An 11738-nucleotide genomic window follows, 5' to 3' on the forward strand; every position below is an offset into this window, starting at 1 on the left:
TAAAGAAAATCAAAATAAACATAACAGGGGAGGCCCCATTACCCAGGAATAATTAGCAAACGTTGTTAGGTCGTAAAATGGGCACCAAAATGACTTTGCTGATAACAATATCATAGTAGGTCAACTTGATCCCATTTGGTCTGATTCTTGCCATAAAACAATAGCATAAAACCTGAATTTATTATAACCCTTGTGATGTAAACTTTTGCTTAGCTTATAAAATACCATCTCCTTGTTCTGCCACTAATTGATAACTGTTGTGAGCAAAATACATGTAGTCCCTCATTTTTCCAGACAGCTTTCATCAGCTGAAATTTCCTATGAAGCTGGTGATTTTATAAAATCTGTCTGTGTCCCAAAAGAAGTGCTGCTTTCTATTCTCATAAGACAGCGTGGCAGTTGTTTCCCAATAAACTACTTTTCTGTCAATGGAGTGGTCTTGTTCAGTGGTTTTATTACATTTCACTTAAAAACACAAAGTGTACTATGTGATTTTTGTACACTTTTGTAAGTTTTGTCTATCTATGATTTTTATTTTTTTAAATAAGGTCTTAATATATTCTTTATCATGACGTTCTAAAATAACACAATAAAAACTGGTCAAATACTGTTGTGTGAAAGGCCCATTATTGGATCTGTCTACAATTTGAATTATATGTATAATTCAGAAAACATCACCAATAATCATAGAAATGGTGCAAAATTATGGTGCCTTAATCCTTGTTAGGTTTATTTTAACAGGGTAAATGAAAATAAATGGTACATTGCATCTTCTTAATAATAGCAAATAAAAACTTTTAAGACTAGCATCACATGCCTATTTCCTTGATATATTAAAAACATATAAATAAGATTGTCAAATATGAGAATTACTTAAAAGAGGATAAGACTAAGGAAACAAAAGACAACAAACATAGGTGAGGATGTGGGGAATAGGGAGCACTCACACAATTATTATTTGTCAACGTGTAAATTAGAACAGCCATTATAGAAAACAATATGGCCTTTCCTTGAATAACTAGAAAATAGATTGGCCATATTACCCAGCTATATTACTCCTGGTATTACACCCCTCCATATTCACATTTGCTATAATCACAATAGCTAAAACAGGGAAACAGCCTAGATGTCCATCAACTGATGAATCTATAGTGAAAATATGCTTATATACAATAGAAGTTTACTCAACTATAATAAATGAAATTATGAACATGGCAAATAAATTGATGGAATTTGTGAATGTATTAAAGGAAGAAACATAGGTCTTGAAAGACAATAGCTTGTTGCAACTCATATTAGATCTAAACATCAAATATGTAAATGCATGTGTTTAATTTTGACTACCTGTAGAATACAACAAACTAGAAAGATTGGTGAAGAGAATAAAGACCTCAAATAATTTATTAAAGCAGAGCCAACATTATATGAAAGTAAAAAAAGAAATAAACAGGAGGGAGATTTAATTAGACAAGGGATATGAGGATAGTGTAAAGGAGGTTTTTAAAGTATAACACCAAGGATGCTTGAAAAACATATGAAAATGACTATTTTATTATCTTAATATAAAAGTGTTTAATTAGGGTGATTCTACATAAGACAAAATGCTTTTCCCAGTAGGCACTGATTGCCAATAAAATACTTTCAGTTCTAGTTGTGTGATACCTTGTCTTGAGATGTAGGTTAGAGGTGTTTAGTTGGTCTACCCCATCAATGCAGGTTATCCTCATTCCCCTGAGTTGCCTACCAGAATCTGATGACAAGACCCTATTGCTATATGTAGCACACACTTTGTTCAAAAGACTTGGAAAAAATCAAGTTAGAAGCTTCCTCCCTACTTGCTACTTTTCATAATACAGGAAGGTTCTATATAGGTTATTGTTGCAAAATACCTTCAGCTTCTCATCATTGACCTACAATAATCACTGGTGTGGCAAGACATTCAGATGAGTTTGATGGTGCCATGAATGGTAGTGGCTAAGCAACTCTTTTATATTTAAAGGCCTGCTCTACAGGAATTAACTCTTGGCTGATATAGTAAATCTGTACAAGTATCCAGAGTTTATAAGCTGACATAACACAAAAGGGCTCCCAAAGTTCATTTGTGTAATAGGGGTAAATACTGATCCATTACCAGTGGCTCCATACATTGTCCAGACCTCCTAAATGACTTCCTCCTTAAGGGGATCTGGAACAGTCCTGTGCTGGTTTCTGAGCCATGAGTCTGGGGTCCCTGAGCTCCCCGTTGTTCAGGTCATCTGTTTCTGAATGAAGGCAATAGGATGGCATATAAGGTAGTTATCAATGTGATTATTAGAAAAGGGCATTTAAGGTGGCTTCCTCTATGATGTTAACTCTTTTCTTGGTATCCTCTATTCTTCCCATGACTAGATCTTCCCTTTCCCTCATGTCCTCCTCTCCCCTCCTCTTCTCCCCTTCTCTTAATTATAACTACCTCTCCCCTCCCTCTATACTCCCCATTAACTTAGGAGATCGTGTCCCTTTACTCGTCTTTGGAAAGACAATGTATGTCTCACTTAGAGTCTTCCTTCTTTCCTAGCTTCTCCGGCATTGTGGGTTTTAGGCTGCTACTTCTTTGCTCTAGACCTAAAATCCATATATGAGCAAGTACATACCATTTTTGTCTTTTTGCGACTGGGTTACCTCAATCAGGATGTTTTCTTCTAGTTGCATCTACTTGCCTGTGAATTTCAAGATTCCATATTTTTTCCTGCTGAGTAGAACTCCATTGCATAAATGTACCACATTTTCACCATTCACTTTTCAGTTGAGGTACACCTAGGTTGCTTCCAGTCACAGGAGATGGCTTCCTGAACCAGTGGCACAGACAATGAGATTAACAATAAATGGGACCTCCTGGCCACCCTTCCTGCTCTGCCCACCTGGCTCTTATCAAGGTGAGTGACCCTCTGCTCTTGCCCAACTTCTGTCCAAAGCCCCATTTACCCCTATATCTCTGGGACTTTGCCTGTTTGGAGTAGTCCCGCCCACACAGGGAAGAACTCCCTGAGTCTGGAAACACCTCGCTCTTCCTTCGCAGTCTGGTGACCTGTCCCATACTGAGGCCTAACCCCTTTGGAGTGAGGAGACTACCAGAAGGGGCAAGACCATCCAGAACTGCAGACATTAAAGTCCTGGCCCACACACATCACCAGGTCACAAGAGGAGATAGAGAGATCCCACCTGCACCCACAGGAAGCAGATATGGGAAAAAGACAGAATAAGAACTCACTCAACAACAGAAAGACCAATATGACACGAGCAGAATCTAGGGACTCCACACCAGCAAGATCTGAAAAGTTTGAGAAAAAAAAAGTGAAGAAGAGATGGACCTCAAAAATTATCTAAGGAAGATGATAGAGACATTTAAGAGGAAACAAGAAAATCCCTTAAAGAAATAAAAGAAAAAGCAAGCAAAAATTACATTAAATGGAAGAAAAGACAAACCAAAATTTTCAGGAAATAAACAAATCTCTTAAAGAATCTAAACAAACCCAAGAAAAAACAACCAAACTAGTGAAGGGAGCAATCGAAACACTTCAAGGCATGAAAGCTGAAATAGACAAAGTAAAGAAAACACAGAATGAGGTGATGCTGGAAATGGAAAGGCTGGATAAGTGATCAGGAACTAAAGATGTGAGTATAACTTATAGAATTCAAGAGATGGAAGAGAGAATCTCAATTATTGAAGACTCTTTGGAGGATATACATTCATCGACCAAAGAAAATCTCAGGTCCAACAAATCCCCTAAACAAAATATCCAGGAAATATGGGACACCTTGAAAAGACCAAACCTAAGAATAATAGGTATAGAAGAAGGTGAAGAAACATTACTCAAAGGTACAGAAAACATATTCAATAAAATCAAAGAAGAGAACTTCCCCAACCTACAGAAGAATATGCCTATGAAAGTACAAGAAGCTTACAGAACACCAAACAGAACGGACCACAAAAAGAAGTCCCCCTGAAACATAATAATCAAAACACAAAATCTATAGAATAAAGAGAAAATATTAAGAGCAGAAAAGGAAAAGGGCCAAGTAACATATAAAGGCAGAGCTATCAGAATCACACCCAACTTCTCTATGGAAACTTTGAAAGCCAGTTCTTGGATAGATATCCTACCAGTACTAAGGGAGCATAGATGTCAACCTAGACTACAGTACTCAGAAAAACTTTCAATCATTATAGATGGGGAAATCAAGATATTCCATGACAAAACCAGATTTAAACAATACATATCCACAAATCCAGCATTACAGAAGGTTCTGGAAGGAAAACTCCAACGCAACGAACATAACCACACTCACAAAAACATAGGCAATAAATAATCCAATTTTACCAAACACAAAAAGAAAGAGGAGGGCGAAATCCACACACAGTGACACCACCAACTATAAATTAAAAACAAAAAAGATCCAACAATCAATGGACATGAATATCCCTAAATATCAATGGTATTAACTTACCCATAAAAAGATACAGGCTAACAGAATGGATATGAAGACAGAATCCATCCCTCTGCTGTTTACAAGAAACACTCCTCAACTTCAAAGACAGGTGTTACCTCAGAGTAAATGGTTGGGAAAAGATTTTCCAATCAAATTGGCCCAAGAAACAAGCTGGTGTGGCATTCCTAATATCTATCAAATTAGACTTCAAACAAAAATCAATCAAAAGAGATGAAGAAGCCCATCTAATACTCATCACAGGAAAAGTCCATCAAGATGAAGTCTCAATCCTGAACATCTATGCCCCAAATACAAAGGCAGCCATATTTGTAAAAGAAACATTGCTAAACCACAAACCACACAAAAATACCACATACTCTTATACTACGAGACTTCAACACCCCAACTTTGACCACTAGACAGGACCACCAGACAGAAACTTAACAAAGAAACAAAGACCTGACAGAAGTTATGACCCAACTGGGTTTAACAGATATCTATAGAACATTCGATTCAAACACAAAAGAATATACCTTCTTCTCAGTGCCACATGGGACCTTCTCTAAAACTGACCACATATTTGGCAGCAAAGCAAACCTAAATAGTTACAAAAGAATTGAAATAACCCCCTGTATCTTATCAGATCACCATGCTTTAAAGCTAGAATTCAACAGCAATATAAATTGCAGAAAAACTACATATTTGTAGAAATTGAATAACACCCAATAGCAAAATTTCTGGGTTGAGGAGGAAATAAGATAAAAGAAATTAAAGGCTTCCTAGCAATTAATGAGAATGTAGACACAACATACCCAAACTTATGGGAAACTCTGATAGCAGTGCTAAGAGGAAAGTTCATAGCAAGAAGTGCCCACATGAAGAAACTGGAGAAAAGTCACACTAGAGAACTGACAGAGCAACTGAAAGCTTTAGTGCAAAAAGAAGCAAAATCACCAAGGAGTAGTAGACACCAGGAAGTAATCAAACTGGGGGTTGAAAACAATAAAGTAGAAACTAGGAAAACATTACAAAGAATCAATTAAACAAAAGGTTTTTTCATTAAGAAGATCAACAAGATAGACAATCCTCTATCCAAACTAAACAAAAGGTAGAGAGAGAGAGCATGCTAATTAACAAAATCAGAAACGAAAAAGGGAATATAAAAAGGGACACTGAGGAAATCCAGAGAATCTTCAGGTCATACTTTGAAAACCTGTACTGCACAAAATTTGAAAATCTAAAGGAAATGGACAGTTTTCTGAATAGATATCACTTACCAAATTAAACCAAGAACAGATTAAACAGTTTAAATCCACTTATAACCCTGAATGAAATAGAATCAGTCATCAAAAGCCTCCCAACCAAAAAAAGCCCAGGGCCAGATGGCTTCACTGCAGAATTCTACCAGAAATTCAAACAAGAGTTAATACCACTACTCCTCAAACTGTTCCGCACAATAGAAGTCGAAGGGACATTGCCAAACTCTTTTTATGAGGCTACAATCACTTTGGTAGCCAAGCCACACAAAGATACAAATAAAAAAGAGAACTACAGACCAATATACCTCATGAATATTGATGCAAAAATACTCAACAAAATATTGGCGAATCAAATCCAAGAACACATCAGAAAAATCAGAAAAAGGGGGAGCACATCGACCCCAGATGCTGTCTGCGTGGCCAGTACAGGACTGACCTGAACATGGATGTCAATGAGGAAGCCTCTGCAACCCAGGGGGCCCCTGGTAGTGTATTAGTATTTTTCTCTGGTGTAAGAAGGGACTTTGAGATCCCATCCCACGTGAAGGGATGCACTTTTGCCCAGGAGACATGGGGAAGATCCCAGGCCCAGCCCAGGATGATGTGGTAGACTTTGTGGAGCCCCATTTGAGGGCCCTACCCTGCCTGGGGAGTGGAGGATGGATGGGGTAGGGGGTAGGTCAGTGGTGGGTGAAGAGAGATGGGGGTGAGGGGAAGGAGAGGGAGAAGGGATTGATATGTGAAACAAGCTTGTTCCTAATTTGAACTAACAAAAAAAATTAAAAAACAAAATGGGACCTCCTGAAATTTAGAAGCTTTTGTAAGGCAAAGGACACAGTTAACAAGACAAACATGGCGGCCCACAGAATGGGAAAAAATATTCACTAAACTCACATCTGGCAGAGGGCTGATCTCGAAAATTTACAATGAATTCAAGAAGCAATTTCTAATACAACATCTAATCCAAAAAAAAAGTGCTTACAGAGACTTAAACAGACAATTCTCAATAGAGGAATCTAAAATGGCTGGAAGACACATACGAAAGTTCTCAACATCCTTACCCATCAGGAAAATGCAAATTAAAACAACTCTGAGATACCATCTTACTCCTTTCAGAAGGGCTAAAATCAAAAACACCAAGGACACTTTAAGCTGGAGAAGATGTGGAGAAAGGGGAGCGCTAACTTACAAAACCCCTTTTTAAATTAGTATGGCAGTTCCTCAAGAAAACGGGAATAAATCTGCCACAAGATCCAGCAATTCCACTGTAAGGCATATACCCAAAAGATACACATTCATACAACAAGGACATTTGTTCAACTATGTTCATAGAAGCACTATTTGTAATATCCAGAACCTGGAATAAACCTTGATGCCCCTCAACTGAAGAATGGCTAGAGAAAATGTGGTACATTTACACAACTCAGCCTAAAAAATATGGAATTTTGAAAATCACAGGCAAATGGATGGCACTAGAAGAAACCATCCTGTGTGAGGTAACCCATTCACAAATTGACAATCATGGCATGTACTCTCTCTCTATTCTATGGATTTTAGGTATGGTCAGGGGATTGCCAGCCTACAATCCACAACAATAGAAATGCTGGGAAATAGGGAGTACCCTAAGAGAGACATGCATGGCATCCCCAGAGGAAGAAGGAGATAGAATCTCCTGAGCAGATTGGAAACTTGGGTGAGGGGAGAGGCAGCTGGGAGACAGAGTGGGTGAAGAGGAGGAGAGAGGAGGACAGGGAGAGCAGGAAAGTTGAGTTGGGGGAAGAATAGAGGAAAACATGATGAGAGATATCATAATAGTGGTAGTCATTATAGATTTCAGGAGAAATCTGGCACTAGGGATGATACCAGTGATTTACTAGGATGTCAGCAATTGGCCTTCTAAGCAATAGTGGAGAGGCTTCTTTAAGCACCCTTCCCTGATAATGAGACTGATGACTACCTTATCTGCTACCTTACAGCCTTCATTCTGTTGCTGATGTAAGCCTTGGCAGACACACACAGCTAAATGCTGAACTGAACTCCTGAAATCCATTTCCAAAGAGGGAGGAGTGAAGAGCAAAGTGTTCAAGACCAGCTGGTGAAACCCACAGAAACAGCAGTCCTGAACAAGGGGGAATACATGGACCCAGACTAATGGCTGGGAGGCAAGCATGGGACTGATCCAGAACCCCTTGAATTTGGGTATCAGTGAGAAGGCCTTGGCAATATATGGGACCTCTGGTAGTAGTAGACCAGAATTTATCCCTGGCATATGAATGGGCTTTGGGAGGGATATTCTCAAAGCCTGGAAACAAAGGGGGCTAGGCCCTTTCCTGGAAGATATGACAGACTTTGGCAATCCCCCATGGAGGGCTTCACCCTTCCTGTGTAGTGGAAGAGGATGGGTTTAGGAATTGGTGGGGGCAGGGGAGGAGAGAAGAAAGAGCGAACTGGGATTGTCATGTGAAGGAGGCTTGCTTCTGATTTAAATAAAAATAAATTTAAAAAAGAAATTGAGAGATCTCATATAAGCAAATTAACTGCATACCTGAATTCTTGATTCCAAAATCAATCAAACATACTCAAAACCTGAGAAGTCAGAAAATAATCAACTTGAGGAAAGAAGTCAATAAAAAAGAAACAAAGAGAACAATATAAAGAATTAGTTAAACAAAGGATTGATTATTTTATAAAATCAAAATGGTAAAAGTGCCTATGCATCTAAAGTGCAGATAGAGAATATGCAAATCAACCAAATAAGAAATGAAAAGGCTACTATAAAAGCAGACACCAAGGAAATTCAAAGAATCACTAGGTCACATTTTTTATTTCTCTCTATGTTTTATTTAAATTAGAAACAAGATTATTTTACATGTCAATCCCACTTCCCTCTGCCTCCCCTCCTCACCTGCCACCCCACTATCACCATACATAGCTTATACACTTTCTGATCCCCAAGGAGGGTGTGGTCTTCCATAAGGGGTCTTCAGAGTCTGACATATCCTTTGGGATTGGCCCTAGGCCCACCCTCTTTTGTGTAGGCTCAGGGAGTATCCATTTATGTGGAATGGGCTCAGAAACTCCATGCCTATGCAATGGATAAGTACTGATGTACACTAAAGAAGGCTCCATCAATTTCTGAGGTCTCCTCATTGACACCAACTTTAATGAGGTCTGGAACTGTCCCATGATAGTTTCCCAGCTATCAGTTTTCGAACCAAGAGTTCCCCCTTGCTCAGGTCAGCTGTTTCTGTGGGTTTCACTAGACTGGTCTTGACCCCTTTGGTCATCACTCCTGCTCTACAACTGGATTCCAGTTCAGTTCAGTGCTTAAATCTGGGTGTCTGCTTACACTTCTTTCAGCTGCTAGATGGATGAAAGCCTATAGGATGGCATAAAATTCAGTCATCAATCTTATTATCAGGGGATGGCATTAGAGGAAGCCTCTCCTCTGTTGCTTAGATTGTTAGTTGGTGTCATCATTGTAGATCTACAGATATTTCCCTAGCTCCTGATTTCTCTTTAAACCTATAATGTCTCCCTGCATTATGGTATTTCTTATCTTGCTCTCCTCTATTCTTCCCCAACTCAAACTTCAGGCTCCCTCATGTCCACCTCACCCCTCCTCTTCTCCCCTTCTCCTTCTCCTATCTCCCTCTTCCCTCCCCTCATGCTCCCAATTTGCTCAGGAGATCTTGTCCCTTTCCCCTTCTCTAGGGGACCATGTATGTCTCTCTTAGAATTCTCGATGTTTCCTAGCTTCTTTTGGAGTGAGGATTGTAGGCTGGTAATCCTTTGATGTATGTAATAAATCCATATATGAGTGAGTACATAACCTGATTTTCTTTTTGTGACTGGGTTAACTCACTCAGAATGGTTTCTTCTAGTTCCATACTTTTGCCTGCAAATTTCAAGATTCCATTTTTGTTTGTTTTTTTCTACTGAGTATTACTCCATTGTGTAAATGTACCACACATTCTCTATCCATTCTTCAGTTGCAGGGCATCTAGCTTGCTTCCAGGTTCTGGCTATTACAAATAATATGCTGCTATGAACAGAGTTGAGCAGATTTCCTTGTTGTATGAATGTTCTTCTTTTGGGTATATGCCTAAGAGTGGAATTGCTGGATCTTGTGGTAGACTGATTCTCATTTTCCTGAGGAATTGACATACTGATTTCCATATTGGCTGTAAGTGTTGGCACTCCCACCTGCCAACTCCACCCTAACCCTGGGTGGAGGAGTGTTCCCCTTTGTGCATATCCTCTCCAGCAAACTGTCACTGAGATTGACAGTTGATAAATGGAACCTCCTGAACATGAGAAGATTCTGTAAGGCAAAGGACACACATGCAGCAATACAAAATGACAGCCCAAAGAATGGGAAAAGGTATTCACCAACCCCACATCCAACAGAGGGCTGATCTCCAAAATTTACAAAGAATTCAAGAAGCTAGTCTCCAAAACAGCATATAATACAATTAAAACATGGGGTACAGAACTAAATAGACAATTCTCAATAGAGGAACGTACAATGGCTGAAAGACCCATAAGAAAGGGTTCAAGATCCTTAGCCATCAGGGAAATACAAATCAAAACAACTCTAAAATACCATCTTACTCCTGCTAAAATAAATAAATAAATAAATAAATAAAACTAGGTCACATTTCAAAGAACTGTGTACCCCAAAATTGGAAAATCTACAAACAATTGACAATTTTCTAGAGAGATACCACTTTAAAAAATTAAATCAAGTTCAGGTTAATTATTTATGTGACCTATAAATCATAAGGAAATAAAATCAGTAATTAAAATTTTCCTAAGCAGAGTTTTCCTCTGCTTTGGGTGGTGGCTGCTGTCGTGCTTCGCCTTCCAGTCCGCTGAAGGCCAGGCGGCATGGACAACCGTCCTGGCACTTGGCGCCCCGCCGCCTGCAGCCTTGCACCAGCTCGCCCCAGCCCGCCACTTCCTGCCTCAGTGACCCGCCGCTGCCGCTGCGGCCCAAGGAGCGGCCCAGATGCAGGCCATCAAGTGTGTGGTGGTGGGAGACAGAGCTGTTGGTAAAACCTGCCTGCTGATCAGTTACACAACAAATGCATTTCCTGGAGAATACATCCCCACCGTCTTTGACAACTATTCTGCCAATGTTATGGTAGATGGAAAGCCAGTGAATCTGGGCTTATGGGATAAAGCTGGACAAGAAGATTATGACAGATTGCGTCCCCTCTCCTATCCACAAACAGACGTGTTCTTAATTTGCTTTTCCCTTGTGAGTCCTGCATCATTTGAAAATGTCCGTGCAAAGTGGTATCCTGAAGTGCGACACCACTGTCCCAACACTCCCATCATCCTGGTGGGAACGAAGCTTGATCTCAGGGACGATAAGGATACAATTGAGAAGCTGAAGGAGAAGAAGCTGACTCCTATCACCTACCCGCAGGGGCTAGCCATGGCAAAAGAGATAGGCGCTGTCAAATACCTGGAGTGCACAGGACTCACATAGCGAGGCCTCAAGACAGTGTTTGATGAAGCTATCCGAGCTGTTCTTGTCCACCTCCTCTTAAGAAGAGGAAGAGAAAATGCCTGTTGTTGTAAATGTCTGAGCCCCTCATTCTTGGTCCTGTCCCTGGAACCTTTGTACGCTTTGCTTAAAAAAAAAAAAAAAAAAACGGTTGAGCCTTCGCATTTGATGCCAAGTTTTTGTTACAGATTAATTTTTCCATAAAACCATTTTGAACCAATGAACCAGTCAGTAATTTTAAGGTTCTGTTTTAAATGTAAGAATTCCAAATTATGGTCTATTAAAATTCAGCCCTAAATGACAAGCCTTCTTAAAGCCTTAATTTTCAAATCCCCTATTCTTGCTCAGATTAAGAATTGCCAAAATACCTTCTGAACTAAGTTGTGTTGTGCTGAGAACACTACGCACTAAACTGTCGAGACTTTTGTTTTTAAGAAGACTGCAACTTCTGGAGTCGGGGTGCAGACTCTTCCCTAGTTTCCAGTCTGTGTGAC

General features: G+C 39.6%; 1 protein-coding gene across 1 annotated transcript; it reads left to right on the forward strand.

Annotated features, from left to right (window-relative positions):
• Window positions 1–10694: 10694 nt before the first annotated feature.
• Window positions 10695–11226, forward strand: LOC113837706 (ras-related C3 botulinum toxin substrate 1-like). Its single transcript, XM_035450174.1, has one exon. The coding sequence runs from the start codon at window positions 10741–10743 to the stop codon at window positions 11224–11226; it is 486 nt and encodes a 161-aa protein (XP_035306065.1). The 5' UTR covers window positions 10695–10740.
• Window positions 11227–11738: the final 512 nt, after the last annotated feature.

This window comes from Cricetulus griseus, chromosome X (assembly GCF_003668045.3).
Source record: "Cricetulus griseus strain 17A/GY chromosome X, alternate assembly CriGri-PICRH-1.0, whole genome shotgun sequence".
In the NCBI taxonomy this organism is placed as follows: Eukaryota; Metazoa; Chordata; class Mammalia; order Rodentia; family Cricetidae; genus Cricetulus; species Cricetulus griseus.